Source organism: Gymnoscopelus microlampas (assembly GCF_963454915.1).
Source record: "Gymnoscopelus microlampas genome assembly, chromosome: 24".
Lineage (NCBI taxonomy): Eukaryota > Metazoa > Chordata > Actinopteri > Myctophiformes > Myctophidae > Gymnoscopelus > Gymnoscopelus microlampas.
In genome coordinates this window covers 2,873,830-2,891,971 of record NC_139961.1, presented here as the reverse complement: position 1 = coordinate 2,891,971, position 18,142 = coordinate 2,873,830, and the positions used below count along the sequence as shown (strand labels likewise).

The 18,142-nt window shown below is 41.4% G+C and overlaps 1 protein-coding gene across 2 annotated transcripts in view; it reads left to right on the top strand.

Moving 5' to 3' along the window:
* LOC311041144 (protein NLRC3-like) overlaps positions 1-17,885 on the top strand; it is a 33,803-nt gene extending 15,918 nt beyond the window's left edge. For both annotated transcript variants that reach the window (XM_084051650.1, XM_084051651.1), the window contains 3 exons: positions 4,281-4,430; positions 4,539-4,585; positions 16,688-17,885. In XM_084051650.1, the coding sequence (XP_083907776.1) occupies positions 4,281-4,430; positions 4,539-4,585; positions 16,688-17,214 (724 nt within the window). In that variant the 3' untranslated portion in view covers positions 17,215-17,885. The remainder of the gene's footprint in view (positions 1-4,280; positions 4,431-4,538; positions 4,586-16,687) is intronic.
* Positions 17,886-18,142: the final 257 nt, after the last annotated feature.

Below are 18,142 nucleotides of genomic sequence, written 5' to 3'. Positions count from 1 at the left end.
GGGATGAGCACGGCAAAGAAGCAACACATACAAACACACGCACACACACACACACACACACACACACACACACACACACACACACACACACACACACACACGGACTTGGAGATTGCCTATGCCATCTCTCCTCTCATTGGCCACACGTGCCACTGCTTATCAAAGAGGGGTCCAGGGACCCCCAGCGTATGTTATGTCTGTCCGCCCGTTTAAGCACGGGATGAGCACGGGATTTTAAACAGCTATAACTCCAGTTTGCAGCATGCCACCAAGTCCAAATGTGGTATGTGGACTTAGACCACCAATAGGGACGAGTATGAATTGCTGAAGTTATCAAAGAGGGGTCCAGGGACCCCCAGCGTATGTTATGTCCGTCCGCCCGTTTAAGCACGGGATGAGCACGGGATTTTAAACAGCTATAACTCCAGTTTGCAGCATGCCACCAAGTCCAAATCTGGTATGTGGACTTAGACCACCAATAGGGACGAGCATGAATTGCTGAAGCCCCGCCCCCTCTGTCTTCCCATTGGCTGGCCTTTAAACAGCCATAACTCAAGTTCGCAGCATGCTAGGGAGTACACATTTTGTACATGGACTAAAACCACCAATAGGGACGAACTGTAATTACTTAAGCCCCGCCCCCTCTGTCTGCCCATTGGCTGGGCTTTAAACAGCCATCATTCCAGTTTGCAGCATGCTACCAAGTAAAAATTGTGTAAGTGGACTCAGACCACCAATAGGGACGAACTGAAATGAGTTAAGCCCCGCCCCAAAGGCACCGCTTCCTTCACACAGGGTGTGATTTTTAATACATCGTAGAGCACACGATGTATTATGACCTGCTGTAAACGTGATGCATAGCAGGGAACCAGCTTCTGGCAGCATTCCTGTGGCATTTTAGCCCATTCACGTAATGTCACAAAGACTAAAGACGTGTATTGATTTTAGACGATCTCCACCAGCTCCTCAGAGTATAGTGTCATAAATGGCTAGACAGTGGATTTGGTAACCACTTATAAATATCTCGGCTCCATTAGAAATTCTATTTCAAGGGGCTGTGGGCGCTGGGGGCGTGTTCTCTCCTCCACGTCATCGGCGCCCATACCCTAGGTGGGGTTGGTGAAAGGGCCTACTCTGTGTGGAGTTTGCATGTTCTCCCCGTGTCTCCTAGGGTAGTTAATACCCTCACAAAAACATGTAGTAATCCTGGTCACTATACTGCCTCCCCCTGGTCAGCCGGGGCGCCTGATGGAGGAGAAGGGAACTGGTTGGAATAACGTGTTCCTTCCACGCGCTATGTCCAACCAGGGAAACTCCCCCCTGTCGGGTGATAAGAAGCGGCCTGCTTGCTCCTCATGCATTGAAGGAGGCATGAGCTTCAGCTTGGGCTCTCCCTAGGCTGGCAGAGGGTAGGTAGTGCCCAGGATTACATAGGCAATTGGCACTGGGTGAAAAAATGTGGGTTACAAAATCGTGGGATAAAAATTATAAGAAAAAAAAAAAAAAGAAATTCTATTTCAATACTGAAATGGTGTGTAAGAAAGGTCAACAGCGCCTCTTCTGTTTAAAGGAGACACACCATGAATTTCACTTTTTTTTAATTTATTTTGTATTTTTTTGGCTCCCCAGTGTCTCTTGTACCCCAAAAAATATTTTCTTTTAACATTCAGTCATTCATTCTCATTTCAGAGATTTTCAGAATGGGCGTGTCTGAACAGGCCATCTCAGAATGGCAAGTTTGCTTACCTCACCAAACTTTCTGCCCATGTATTTTGACAGACAGAATTGCTCAGTACCGCAGTACAGCACCCCCCTAGCCAACTGGACGTTTTGGTATTGCAGCTGAAAGTGCTTTATAAGCCTGAGAGAATTGACTTGGGATGAGTATATCTGAGTGTTGATTTAGGCTCAAACCTTTTGAAAATGGTTTGAGGGACATACACCATATGATATTAAATATCAAATATTTTTTTTAAATTCATGGTGTGTCTCCTTTAAGGAAGCTAGCCAAATTTCAGATGGATAAGTCATTGATGATTTTAATCTACAGAGCTTTCATAGAGTCTGTTATTTCATTTGCTGCCATTTGTTGGTATGGAAACCTTGGCATTAGACGGAAAAATGCCCTTAACGGGGTTGTGAGGGGATCTAGCAAGATTGTGGGGGTACAATTCAGCTGTCTGAGTCATATATATATATGACCAGCAGGTGCTTAAGACAGCATCTTTTATTAGGGCAGACAGCTCTCACCCCCTAAATCCTGAATATGAATTATTGCCTTCCGGCCAAAGGTTAAAGACCCCTGCAGCTAAAAACAATAGGTACAAATTATCATTTGTACCTACTTCCATTCGTGCCATCAATAATGGAAGCAGGAGAAGGTAGCTATTAGTAGCTATGTTAGTAGCTGCACATAGAGGTCTATTTTTTTATGATATAAGATCTAGACAAGCAGCAGAATTGTATTGAAACTAGAGGTTATGGCCGATATGCAGCCCTCATTTCTAGTAGCCTGGCCTGCATATCGATTAACATTTCACACCTCACATGTTGGCTACACACGTTTGGTTTACAGGCCGAAAAACAGGGTTTAGGAAATGGTTACATGTACAGATGTGCCACTTCAAAACTTCACACGTTACTGTTCTTTCCCTGAACGTACCCTGAAAATGCATTTTTTTCCTCCCTTTTCTGCCCTTAAAATGCACTGTTTTGCCCCTGAAAAGAAGTTGTCACTACACACCCCCGTTTTTCCCTTCAACAGACATCCATATACATGAGAACAAATGAATGTGTGTTGAAGAAGGTGTCAGACTCATTATGAGGCGAAAGGTGATTTGAAGAGGTCCTTGACCAGTTGCTCAAATTAATTAGCATCATAAAAGCAGTGATCATCAAAATAATTCAGCATTTTAAATGCCCTTCTTTGTCCCTCTTATTGCCCTGGGAATCCCCTGAAAATGTACTGTCTTGGCGATGGCAGGACATTTGAAGTTTTGAAATGGCACATCTGTTGGACTGTTGAGTAAAAACATTATAGCCTATATGAACACTGAGCCGACTGAGGATTTTACTTCTGTTCTGATGAGGGTTTAAAAAGAAAAGTCAAATGCCACTCCCATCTCACAGGTATACTACGCTTCATTTGGCTTTGAAGCAGAAAATAAAATGTAATACTTGGAACGAATTTGTGTGTCTGTGAGGAAAATATGGCAAGTGGCAAGCAAGCCATGTCGTTAAATACCAGCACTTCTGTCGCTTAAGTTACACTGATTAACTTTTCAAAGTTACATTTATGGCTGCTGTCTGAAGCCGGAGACAGAGACAGACGCAAGAGCACACAGCGAGACAGCTGATCGCTACATGGGTTGATAAAGCACACAGTAGCCTATATGCTTAGTTACACTTTGGGAGGGAAAGTTAGTTGCTGTCTTGCATGTTAATAATGGCATTGCTGTTGGGGTGGTAAGACGACAGCTGTCGTCGTATTCCTCTGACTGTCTCTCAATCACTCACACACACACACACACACACACACACACACACACACACACACACACACACACACACACACACACACACACACACACACACACACACACACGGTAGATCCGCCTTCGTTGCCATAGAGAGAGAAAGGTTATTTTGTCCCTGCCGGCTCGTGTTGTTTTTCAACGTTAAAATACTTGAAATAATGTACTTTCTGACTCACTGTGAGATCACAAATTAGGCAACGCTCTGCTCATTTGTGTCAATGAGTAAAGATTGTAGTCTCCTTTTCAACTTTGTAGCTGTGAGGCTGTGAGGCTGCCTCAAGCTATCCTCCCGTTGTCACAGTCTAATCCCATAGCCTGCGGTTACACCGTAACCATGACAACACAGGCCATGAGCGTAAGAGTGATAACAGATCCCATAGGCCGAACAGACCCCGAGTGGTGCGTAACTGAGCGAAAATATGTCAGAAAGAACAAAAACAAATGTATGCATAACATTTAAAAGTACACTATCCAAAGGTCGATTTTTTGGCTAAACTGTGTAGGAAATTGGAGGTGGTCTGCTCCAACATAGCTGCAACATAGCAGAGAAAACGGTAATATATGCCCCGCCCCTTTAACGATTGCATTAATAGAGATAACCTGTGTGTGTGTGTGTGTGTGTGTGTGTGTGTGTGTGTGTGTGTGTGTGTGTGTGTGTGTGTGTGTGTGTGTGTGTGTGTGTGTGTGTGTGTGTGTGTGTGTGTGTGTGTGTGTGTGTGTGTGTGTGTGTGTGTGTGTGTGCAGGTTGTCAGGCTGTATGGTCACAGAGGAAGGCTGTTCTTATCTGGTCTCAGCTCTGAAATCCAACTCCCATCTAAAAGTGTTGGAGTTGAACTACAATCATCTAGGATACGGAGTGGAGCTACTGTCTACTCTACCACTGGAGACTCTAAGGTATGGAGAGACCTGTTGCCAATATGCAAATATATGTCGGTAATAGTTTTTTTTATTATCATCAAAGACAATATGCAGGCTTGACTTTGTCTCCCCCCCCACCCATAGTGTCGACCATAGTGGAGAGAAGATGCTGAGACCAGGTCTGAGGAAGTGTAAGTGTTTATTCTGTTTTATTCATGAAATCAAAGCATTACACATCCAGCTACTATATGTAGATGAACAGCTCATAAACACAGCAGCATGTGACATTCACTCATTGATATCTTACAGTGAATTAAAATTATAACTATAATGTGTTGATATTAATTTAGACTATGCAGTATCTTCCTAGGGTTTATTTCAAATTCCAGCTTAGTCAGGTGAAACCTGATATATCTGTGCTGTCCACATAGGACTCTAGAATCATAAAAATGTATACCGTTACTCAGATTTTGTTGAGTCATTGTTTACTGTCTTTCCTGATATTTGTGGTCTTTTGAGTGACCAATCAACTCAGTCTAATTATCTCCCATCATCACTTTAAAGGGTAATGTTTTACACAAACTGAAATGCAGATGTCATTCATCAACATAAAACAATCAGTTTTCAATTCCATACTTATAGCATAACCAACAATTAATTCCATCATGCATGTAAGTATCAGATCAATATCAAATAACTTCTCATCCATCTCATCATTAGATATGCATACAGTATAGTCAGGTTCCTCTTTTGTGTCCAGTTTTGCAAATTGTGTTTTGGGGGTGTGATGTATGGTAATCCACTTTCATAAACCAAAGTACAGGATGCACCTGCTCTGTACTTTTCTCATTTATTTCGTCATTAACTACTTCTGCTTTTCTCCTTCATCTGACCCATCACACCTTTGAATTCAGTAATATTTCTGCCAGTAAATCTCTTGCCTCACACCTTAACATTTAAGCACCACAAAGATTCATATTTGGCATTCAGCATTAAGCAGCAAAAGTAACATGATTCTTCTTCATTGTAACTCGTATAAGTAAAGGTCATGAACACCACTGTGCTATACATTCATTCTCCTTGTTCTTGAGGCTGAGGGGGCTCCTCAGCAGGTGTAGAGGGGGAATAGAGTGTTGTTGATGGAGAATATGAGATTTTATCCAGAGCAAAGGGGTAAATAGGAGGACTTGGGGTAGGGGTGAATATGGGGAATATGGGGCAGTAGGGGAATAGGGCTGTGCCTGTAGAGCATCCGTCTCCCTTTCTGCTCCTTCTGCACTTCCTGCTCTTCTATCCCGCTCATCTCTTCCCTTTCCCCTTTCCCTTCTCCCTCCTTCCCTTAAATGCAGTGACAGTGGCAGTCAATGAGTTAATTGCATTCACCGTTGCCTCTAGTATGTGATCATCTGTAGGAGGGACATACATCTCTCTGTCCCCATCTTTATTCTCCAGTATTCTCGAAACTCCTCCATCTCAAATACTTCCAGCTTTCCATAGTCGCTCTCTTCTGACTTCCCCTCTGACCTGAGCTGTTGGTGGCAGCAGCCACACTAGGCCTACAACCTTCCTTTATCCCCTCTACCATACCCTCCTCACTGTTGGTGGATACCACAATTGTCTCACTGACGTCCTGTTTAACTTGCTGATTCCCTGCATACTGTAGGACTGCCACTGGTCCTATATTTGAAGTGACCTGGGGAGACTGTATGTTAGGTGTAGTGGCCGGTGTCTCAAGTTAGTAGTAGTAGTAGTTTATATTGGTCATTAAAGAAAAATACATTGTATTCAATTCATATGAATCTGTGAATCAGACCAAAAAGGTGTAGGCTGAAGCCAATGTCTTATTGTGCCTACCCTTTTCACATTTAAGTCAAAGATCAATCGTAAAGAAAAAACTACCAAAAGAAAAAAGAAACAACAGTAAAACAAAACATGTGATCACTTAGATTTACAAAAGAGAAAAACAACTAACTGACAAGACTTTTCTTGTTTCTCAAAGTATCATCATATATCAATATTCATATATCATAGTGTGTTAAAGTATAATATTAGTATGCATGTAATATAATATGGTTCCTTCTACCTTGACAATATATAATACTATAATAATCATTTGAATAATAAATAATATAATAGTACCTTGCTTGTAACTACTATATATAGAGTAAATTATATGGTGGATATTCTTCTGTAGTACTGTATGTATATTGAATTATACTTTTTAATGTAATACTTTACTTAACTAACATTTGAATACAGTCCTTTTACTTGTAACTAGATGTTCTAGTTGTTGCGCTGATAAGAGCAATGGTCACCCTAAGTATGGCCATTTGAAGTGTTAAACACTGCTATAGCACTGCTGCGGAGCAGCGATACACTTACAGCACCCAGGGTCCACTGTCATATCTGTGTGACCTTTGCGTTCGGGAGGCAGGAGAAAAGAAATGTGGGGGACAGATTGCAATGTCACCCACATCCGGTGGTCGGATCGACTTCTGCTGGACTTTGCTGCTGGATTCCTTGTACCTCAAAATGGTAGGCAGAGTTTTGGGTGTCTGCGACCACTTCCTGGTTAACCCGGAAGTGAACAGAAGTGGTCATTTTATTAAATTGGAAGTGTGTGAGACCACCCACCAAGTTTGGAGCCTGTGGGGCCTCCGGTGGGGCCAAGCCCCCAGAACCAAGCCTGGTAGAACATTGAAGCTGCCTGCTGTTGCTATACGTTTGAATTTAAAACACCACTGCGCATGCTTCTACCGTTTGAAACCGTAGTGTGCCTGCTAGGTGCTCAAGTCTTCTGCATTTGGGCACCGAATTTCGTGCTCAAATCAAGAAAAATGGGGTGAAAAATGAGCTAGAGCGGTCTTCCGGGTGCTTCAAACGCTGGTCAGCAACTTGCATCGAAATGAATATCCGTGTGTCGGGGCAGTCTGTCCTCTAGATATACAGTATTATAACTCTATGGGTGGGGCCCTTGGGTGCCACACGTGGCCCCTTCTGTGACTATTCTGATGGCAGACCCGTGACTAGTGTTGAAAACCTTATGCCTATACCTAACAGCATGCCTGAAATTTAAATCTTGTCACCAAGTGCACAATTGTTATGATTTTTTTTTAGCTTAAAGGCAATTTAAGCTCCCGCCAGACATCGTGGACGCCTGCTTGAAAATTATGCCTTTCCAGAAGTTTTATTTTCCTTTTTTTTGGTATGTTATTTAGCATACCCAATGGTATATATTCCCATACCCAATAAGCATATAAGGGGTTATGTGCTTAAGGAGTGTAGGGAACAGCTCAGCCTGGTACTGAGACACATGTTCCAGTTATCAGTAGAAACGCACAACATTCCAAAAGCATGGAAAACTTCACTTATAGTTCCAGTGCCGAAAATGTCCAATCCCAAAGTCCTTAATGACTATCGGCCAGTTGACTTCGGCGAGAATAAAAGTATTCCTCGTTTACTTGACCCAAAGCATTCATTCAGTATTTAACTTTTGACATCCGCGAAGTGGTTCCCGTCTACGCCTGGGCATGGACCAGGGGCCGCCCGGTTCCACTACCCGGGGCAGAGCTTCCCCTGGTGGGCATGGGAGGAGGCAATAGGCCCCTTGTGCCTCCACGGCGGAGGTTTGTCGGCCGTAGGCAGTCTGGGAAGCAACGCACCGACTCCTGCCAGGCAGCGCTGTATGCGGTGCGAGCCCACTTTCCTTTGTTATCGTCGTTTTAATGCGAAAGTAACAGATCTACAAGTTCAGACCAGGTTCTTTTTTGTACTGGTACCAGACACGGCAAAACTTAGGCTAGCCTTCTACTTTTCTCATGTAGGCTACCTTAATTGTATTTAAACAAAAAACGTTTCATCTGACTGAATAGATTCTTTTGATTATAAGTTCCTGTTTCATGTCAAGGACAGGTAAATATTGTTCCTCCATCACAGGCTCAGATCCTCGGAGCATCCGCTCTCCGGGACACGTCTGGGCTTAACCATTACAGTATTTAAGCTTATTCAATTACGCTATAGAATATTAATCATTCATTTTATCCCGCAGGAGCGAGCGCTTCTCAGCACCAACCGTGGCCGACGCATACAGAGACATAAATAGATTTTTTACTGCATAGAATATTTTTGTAGATTAACTATATTCACTGTTTTTGAAATAGTGCTTAAGTGTAAATATTATTTTATGTGTTGGTCCTGAAAGTAAAAAAGTACCATGTACAGTACAGATATTTATTAAATGTACTCAAGTACAATTGTAATATGATAATGATGATGTATTTTATCAAGTTGTATATCTCTAGAGCAACTGGCGGCCCGGGGGCCACATGCGGCCCCCACCTTCACTTAATGCGGCCCACAGGTTATTATCAGAATACTGATATATTATCGATTTCAGCTGTTATGATTCCAAACATGCAAACATGACCCGCTTTAATTACTTCAGTCTATATTAGTAGCTTAATGACTAGTATTACAATTCTATTGTCTTTTTTTTATGTCCAATGTATTTGTATTTAAGTTCATAAAGTTAACATAAGTATAACTAAATGCATTTGAAATTAAATAAAAATTTAACTTTTCAGGATTCCAATTAAAAAATAGCACCCAAAAAATCTGGATTCCAAAAAAACCCCGAAAAATAGCAGATCTAGAAGCTCAAAACGCGTTGCACTGCGACACGTTTTGCTAATTCGCTATTTTTGCTGCTTTTGTGTGACATAGAATGGCATTTTTAATAGTTAAAATACGGAGATAACAGGTTTCTGCTCGACAGTATATGCAATGTGGCCCTCTGGAGTGAGTGTGGAACCGTACACAGTACACTTTAATAATGTTTTACAGGGGTCACAATAATGTGACCCCTGCAAATACATTGCGGGGGAGAGAGAGTTTTCCGGAGCAGGGCGGCTTGGTATGAATTAATTAATACAAATGTAAACTTTGATCACAAGGTTCAATGAAAAAATGTGATAACCTGAGTCTGCAGTGTTTGATTCTTCCAACATAATAGAATGTTGGTGATAAAGTCAGGTGTAGGACTAAACAGGGATGTGTATACTATAGATTTGATTTGTACAGGAGATTTCAGCCTGCAGTGTCCAAGCATCCAATAGACTTTCAGAGAGCATTCAATGAAACATGGTTGTAGACTAGTTGTCAAATAACAATAATTGTTATCAAACGTAGCGTAATCACTGATACTGAAATGTACAGTAGTGGAAAGTAAGTACATTTACTCAGTAAGTACTGTACTTAAGTACAATTTTGAGGTACTTTTACTTTACTTGTGTATTTCCATTTATTTGATACTTTATACAAGATCTAATAGGAAAATATTGTACTTTTTACTCCACTACAATAATTTAACAGCTTGTGGATGTATTATTACAAAACATACATTAATCATTTAAGACCTATTCTATACTTTATATTTATAGCTGATGAGGAATTGAGTTGAGACATTATATTTAGTTTGACTGGGTTCCACAGATACATATTGTGAACATAGACGATCTACAAGCTCACACTTGTAGGTAATATTTGACAATTTGGCCAATATTTGACCATTTTTTATAGTATAGTTTGTTGGTTACTTTTGACAAAGTAGGTCTTATTATTAGTTATATTCTATTTAATTTTAGAGGTATAGAAAAGTCCTTAAATTGTCACTTTAAAATATGAAGATACCCTGTATATACTTATACTGTATGTTGGTTTGTTTACTGTTGAGTGAGAAAACATTAAGCTAATCATTTGGGGACCCTCAAAAAATATTTGGGGACCCCAGTTTGGGAAGCACTGCTCTCTACAGCAGGTGAAAGTAAGGTTGGATGAGGAACAGGGAATGGTGACGGCAGATACAACTTGTCAGTCATCAGTGAAATTATTCATCAGACTTGGTCTGTTACAGTTTAAATATTGTATGTCTGCAAGTGCCGATTATTTGCGCAGTGATAACTTTTTCAATCAGTTGAATAATCAACAGTGCTTTTTACTTTTTATTATTATTTCATATATTTACTAATTGAAGCCTAGTGTTATTCTTTGCTGTACGATTTTGTCATGCAGAAATAATAACATATAAAAATAGCCAATCCACAAGTTCACAACGCAGACAAATCTGACGCATTGTGAGTTTGAGATCAGCTATTTTCACTATATACTTATGTACTGTTAAAAAAAAACACTCAGCGTAAAGTGCTATAAAAGCTTCATTTATCCAGAAGCAAGTTGTCCAGAATGTACCCAGGTCTAGATGTGACTTGTCTCAGATGTGCTCATGACCTGGTCATCCTTTGACATTCAGTAAGTTTCTGAATGTTCAAAACTGTCCACATTGTGGACAGGAACATTTCATATGTTTGTGTGACACTGTCATTGATGCCAGTCAGTCCTCTGACTGTGATATTTGGTGTGGTTGTGGAGGGGACACTAGTGTCACCAGGTCCTTGACAGGCCACAGCTTTGTCTTCATTATTAACCAGAAGACTGACCGGCTCAGTTGGACTCTGACACCAACTCATACACGCTGGGTGGAGGAGCTGATGGAGAATTTAAAGATTGAACATCTAACATTTAACATTCAGGAAGAGGAACAGAGTTATATAACCTTTATTTCTTTCATTTAACCTTGTGAGTGCCACATGTCCCCACAATTATAGTAGAATTTGAGGAATTGTGAGGATCGTTTACAGTTAGGATTAGTCATTTAGAGGTTTTAGGTTTAGGGGTTAGGTTTGGAGTTATAGCGCGATGCGTTGCGGTCACTGAGCTTGTAGATCGGCTATTTTCAGCTCTAGGGTTATGGTTAAAAAGAGTGGTAAAAATGTAACCAACCTTAAATGTTGATGTCCTCACAAGTATAGTTATGTTGTGTGTGTGTGTGTGTGTGTGTGTGTGTGTGTGTGTGTGTGTGTGTGTGTGTGTGTGTGTGTGTGTGTGTGTGTGTGTGTGTGTGTGTGTGTGTGTGTGTGTGTGTGTGTGTGTGTGTGTGAGACTATACTTTTGAGTTCCAATAGTATAGTACAATTTGAGAGATAACATTTTTTAGAGTTTATAATTAGCAAAAGATTCAGGTTGGGGTTAGGATTAGACATTTAGAGTTTAGGTTTAGGAGTTATGCCTGATTTATACTTTTAGTAGCGGCCGTCAGTCTCGAGAGACCATGGCACAAGCGCACTTGGATTAGATCAGGTGGTGCTGAGGGAGCAGTGCATAGTGTGGCTGTACAGTCCCACTCGCGATTTACAGTCTCTCTGGCAGTGATTGCACTTGAATGTGCTCTCGCCTGCTGATGCTGATTGAGGTGCTTTTCGCCTTGCTCTCCTTTCTGCTGCTGCTTGACTCAGCGCCGTTTCACTCTTCTGGATTCCTTTCCGGACCTCCTGCCTCCAGCTGGCACGATCGTTTGCACTATCCTCCCAGTTGTCCACTCTTATGTCCATGGATTTCATGTCCCGCTTGCACACGTCTTTGAACCGCAGGTGGGGGCGGCCCACTGGCCTGGTGCCAGTGGCAAGCTGACCGTACAGCAGGTCCTTGGGGATCCTCCCGTCTGCCATGCGATGGACATGGCCGAGCCATCTAAGACGCCGCTGGCGCAACATGGTGTAGAGGCTGGACATCTGAGCTTGTTTGAGGACTTCCTCATTTGTCACACGATCTTGCCATTTGATGTTAAGGATGCATCTGAGGTTTCGCATGTGAAATGCATGGAGGCGTCTTTCTTGTCTTGAGTATGTAATCCAAGACTCGCTCCCATACAGCAGGATGCTGATGACGCAGGCGCTGTAGACAGACATCTTGGTGTGGGTCGACAGTTTACTATTGGTCCATACTCTCTGGTTCAGCCTAGCAAAGGTTGTTGCAGCTCGACCAATCCTCCGATCGATTTCAGGGTCTAAGCAGAGGTTATCCGTGATTGTGGAGCCAAGGTAAGTAAACTGGTGCACTGCTTCCAGCTTGTAGTCTGATATAGTGATTGAAGGGGTGTTCTCAACGCCTTGTCCCATGATGTGTGTTTTTTTTTCAGGCTGATGGTGAGTCTGAAATCTGTGCATGCGTTGGAGAGCTGATCCATGAGCCTTTGCAGCTGCTCTTGCGAGTGGGCTACCAGTGCAGCGTCATCTGCAAAGAGCATGTCCCTAATGAGGACTTGCCTGACTTTAGTCTTCGCCCTCAGGCGTGAGATGCTGAACAGCTTTCCATCTGATCTTGTATGGAGGTATATGCCATCAGCTGACTGTCCAAAAGCATGTTGCAGCATTACAGCAAAGTAAATGCCAAAGAGGGTTGGAGCAAGAACACAGCCTTGCTTCACACCACTGCGGATGTCGAAAGCATCAGAGGAAGCTCCGTCAAACTGGACAATGCCTCTCATATCTGTATGGAAAGACTGGATCAACTTTAGGAGCTTCGGGGGGCATCCTATCTTGTTCAAGATCTTGAAGAGGCCATCTCGACTTATCAGGTCAAAAGCCTTGGTCAGGTCGACAAAAGCAACATACAGGGGCATCCTCTGTTCCCTGCACTTCTCTTGCAGCTGGCGCAGAGAGAAGATCATGTCGATCGTAGATCGCTCTGACCTGAAGCCGTACTGCGACTCTGGGTAGATTCTCTCTGTGAGTTTCTGGAGCCTGTTCAGTACAACACGAGCAAAGATCTTCCCTACTATGCTTAGCAGAGAGACACCTCTATAATTGTTGCAGTCACTTCTATCCCCTTTGTTCTTATAGAGGGTGACAATACTGCAGTCCCGCATGTCTTGTGGTACTGCACTCTCCTCCCAACACTGGAGGAGAAGTTCATGCAGGTGGTTTAGCATGGGTCCCTTTGCACACTTGACAACTTCAGGCGGGATTCCATCTAGGCCTGGAGCTTTTCCGGAAGGTAGGCGGTCGATAGCTTTGCTTAATTCCTCCAGGGATGGCATTTCATCTAACTCCTCCATGGTCGGCAGGCTCTTGATTGCCTCCATTGTAGAATCAGAGATGGTGCTCTCCGTGGAGTAAAGATCTGAATAATGTTTCACCCATCTCTCCATCTGCTTCCCTTTGTCTCTGATGATCTCTCCTGTTGGAGACTTAAGGGGTGCAGTTTTCTGCAGTGTAGGACCGATAGCTGATTTTATGCCATCGTAAACCCCACGAATATTGCCTGTGTCAGCTGCTGCTTGGATGTCTTTGCAGATTTGCAGAAAATAAGCATTTGCACAGCGCCTAGCTGTTTTCTGGGCTATGCTCCTTGCTGTTCGTAAAGCTTGCAGTGAGGACCGAGTGGGGCATCGTTTGTATTTAAGCAAGGCAGCTCGCTTTTCCTCCATCGCAGGGCTGAGTTCGCCTGAGTGAGTCTCAAACCAGTCCTGAGACAAGCGTTTCTTCCTGCCATTAGTTGCACACCAATGTCACACCGAAAATAGTAGATCTACAAGCTCACAATTCGATGGGTTATGAGCTTGTATATCACCTATTTTCAAATATCTGTATGAAATAGGACTTAAGTGCTTAAAGTGTGTTATGTATTCATAATCTAAATCTACAATCTTGTAACTCATGTTTTCAAATAATTGTAGTGGAGTAAAAAGCACAATATTAGATGCAGTGGAGTATAAAATATTGAATCAATTGCATCAAAATCTACGTATGGTACAAAAGTTAAAATTACCTGCCCCCCCCTCAAAATCCGTAAAGATTTGTCAAAATGTCAAAAATAGCAGATCTACAAGCTCACAACAACGCGTCGCATTGCAACGCGTTGAGCTTGTAGATTTCAAATATCAGTATATAAAAAAGGGGTTTGTGGTTCAAGTATCTTGGGTATTAATAATATTTATTATAGTAATCTAAAGCTACAAAGTTTTCAAATAATTGCAGTGGAGTAAAAAGTACAATATTTGTCTCTGAGGTGTACTGTAGTGGAGTAGAGGAAATACAGTAGTCATGTAAAGTAAAAGTAATTCAAGATTGTAAGTAATAGGACTTAAGTGGTTAAAGTGTGTTATGTATTCATAATCTAAATCTACAATCTTGTAACTTATGTTTTCATATAATTGTAGTGGAGTAAAAAGTACAATATTTGCCTCTGAGATGTAGTGGAGTAGAGGAAACACAGTAGTCATGTGAAGTAAAATTAACTAAAAATTGTAAATACAGTAGCCTACTTGAGTAGATGTACTTCGTTACTTAACACCACTGCCCACTTCAGCACTAAATACTTAAACTATAAAACAACAGTGAAAATAGCAGATCTACAAGCTCGCAACACGTTGCGATTTTTACTATTGATTAAAAAAAGTACGATTGTAAAAAAAAAAAATTGTGAAAACATAATAACATCACTACACAGTAACATCCTCAGTGTTAATGTATACACTTGTAACTCTGAGAGTGTACATGTTGGAGAGGGTTTAGAAAGGACTGTATAATAGGAACTGAGTCTGTAGGGTAAGTTTCATTCGCCCCCGGGGCGTCGGTCAGGACACATTGACAAGGAGATTTGATGGGTAGGTTTGACAGCTTTACTGGTGTTGTAGGCACAAGGTGATACAGGCATGGGTTTGCAGAATGAAGGATGGTACAAGCACTGAGTGCAACTTATTTGAATATGGTTCTGCAATAAACACACAAATAACAATAATGAATACAAACCCCATACATAAGCCTCCAATATATCACATGTCATATCATATATGATACTATCCTAAGATAGTTTATAGGCCTAGTATGCATTTACAGTGCACAGTTATGCATGAGCTATGGTCAGATATGCATAATATCACTGATCTACAATAGTGAACATTTCCCAGACCTGACGTGCTGTAAAGTGCTTAACCCTGCAAGGCCCAGATTCTTTTCAAGTTGTGATGATTCCTGGCTCTGTGGGGGGTATTTATATGCAAATATCCTGGCCAAAGGCATTGTAAGACTAAACAATAGGACCCAATGAGGATTTAGAGGTGAAAAAAATAAAAAATAACAGAAATGAAAAATGATTTAAACTCATTTCTTTATAAAACATACATGTGATCGTACGATCACACTGGGCCTTGCAGGGTTAAACATATAAACGTGCACGCCAGACCCACATACACTCTCTTACATTACATTACATGTTATATAAACGTAAAGGAAAGTTTAATCACACAATGTGGGGAATCAACATGAAAGAATGATACAATCAATAGCTGTCACTCAAACCAGCACAGGAGCCCAAATAAACGTACAAAACATCAGTCACTCAAATAATCATGGTAGATGACAACTGCAGACATTATTGAACTAAATAATGAACTTACTGTAATCACTGTAGTATGTTTACAGTGCTGAATGAATGAAAACGCCGCAAAATGCATCGGGCACTTAAGGTGGGCAGGTGCATATTACTCTTAAGGTGGAACATAACAATCAAAATAATAATCAACTTATATGATGGGAGCCTTTCTAACAGTACAAATGTAACCAAATGGACCAGTAAGTAAGGGTGCATTTGTACACTGTTAAATTAACAGAAAAAGCCTGTATTCATTATACTTGAGTAAAAGTACAAAAGTAAAGTATCATCATCATCAGGATCATTTGCAGTTAGGATTAGTCATTTAGAGGTTAGGTTTGGAGTTATAGTGTGATGCGTTGCGGTCACTGAGCTTGTAGATCAGCTATTTTCAGCTTTAGGGTAGTGGTTAAAAAGAATGGTAAAAATGTAACCAACCTTAAATGTTGATGTCCTCACAAGTATACAGTGGTGTAAAGTAACTAAGTACATTTACTCAAGTACTGTACTTAAGTACAATTTTGAGGTATTTTTTACTCTACTGGAGTATTTTCAATTTTCAGTACTTTTACTTGTACTCCACTACATCTCAGAGGCAAATTTGTACTTTTTACTCCACAACAATTATTTGAAAACTTGAGTTACTAGTTACTTTGCAGATATAAATGATTACATTAGAAAACATACATTAACCACTTTAGCCCTATACACAGGCTATTTGAAAATAGCCGATCTACAAGCTCACAACGCGCCGCGATGCGACGCGTTGTGAGCTTGTAGATCTGCTATTTTCAAACATTTTAGTACTTTTACTTTTGGTACTTTAAGTACATTTTGATACCAATACTTTTGTACTTTTACTCAAGTAGATGTTTTATTCCGGACTTTTACTTTGTTGTCGGCGGCGGCGGCGGGTCACCGTCGTCCCATACAACCATCACAATAAAGCTCTAAACTCTATAAACACAATAATATTCATGAGGTTTTAATGTGTTGTGATGTTTTGTCATGTGTTCTTCTCACAGATTCCTGTTCACTCTCACTGGATCTGAACACAATGCACAACAAGCTCTCCCTGTCAGAGGAGAACATGAAGGTGACTGTAACATCACTCTACCAAGGTTACCCTGATCATCCAGAGAGATTCACCATTTACACTCAGGTGTTGTGTAGAGAGAGTCTGTGTGAAGGTGTGAGGTCCTACTGGGAAGTAGAATGGAGTGGAGCGGTTCGTATAGCAGTCTGTTATAAAGACATCAACAGACAGGGTGCTGAGTCATACTTTGGAGAAAATAACAAGTCCTGGTGTTTAGAATGCTCTTATAGAGGCTACACGTTCAAACACAACAACGTTGATACTAAAGTGTCAGAGGGTTCCTCCTCCAGAGGCAGAGTGGGGGTTTACCTGGATCACAGTGGAGGTACTCTGTCATTCTACTGTGTTACTGACACAAGGACCCTCCTCTATACAGCTCACACCACCTTCACACAACCTCTATATGCAGGTTTATGGGTTGGTAGAGGTACAGCAGAGGTGTGTAAGATCTGGTAGAGAGAGAGAGAGAGAGAGAGAGAGAGAGAGAGAGAGAGAGAGAGAGAGAGAGAGAGAGAGAGAGAGAGAGAGAGAGAGAGAGAGAGAGAGAGAGAGAGAGAGAGAGAGAGAGAGAGAGAGAGAGAGAGAGAGAGAGAGAGAGAGAGAGAGAGAGAGAGAGGCTAAACACACAGAGGTGTGGGAGAGAGAGAGAGAGAGCAGCTAAACACAGTAAAGTGTATGTGAGGTGCTGCAGTGGTGGAAGAAGTACTCATACTGTATATTTTGGACTTGAGTAAAAGTAGAAATACCACAATGTAGAAATAACTCTGTTAGCAGCAAAAAGTCCTGCTTTACAAATCGTACTCAAGTCAAAAGTATTTGTGTCAAAATATACTTAAGTAGCAAAAGTAAAAGTAGGCTACTTGTTAAGCAGAATGTATTTCAGTGTTCTATGCCAGTGGTTCTCAAAATGCGGTCCAGGGACCCTCAGGGTTCCAAATGGACCCTTACAGATCTGTGACTCTGAACTCATTGAAATGACAAAGATTGAGAACCACTGCTCTATGGGCTGTGAGCTTGTAGATCTGATATTTTTGACTTGTTTTGGTTGAAATCAGTGTAAATGTTTGTACAGCAAACACACCCTGATGAAGACAACTTGTCCAAACGTTGATCATTAAAATCATTTACATGGAATTACACTGAGTGTGTGTTGTTTTTATCTGTTTTTACACACACACACACACACACACACACACACACACACACACACACACACACACACACACACACACACACACACACACACACACACACACACACACACACACACACACACACACACACACAGTAAAGATGATATTGTCTGTCAGGTGGAAACCTTGTAAGTCTAAACTGTTATTTATCAGGAAACAAATAATAATAAAAAGAACCTTTTGTTCCAGTG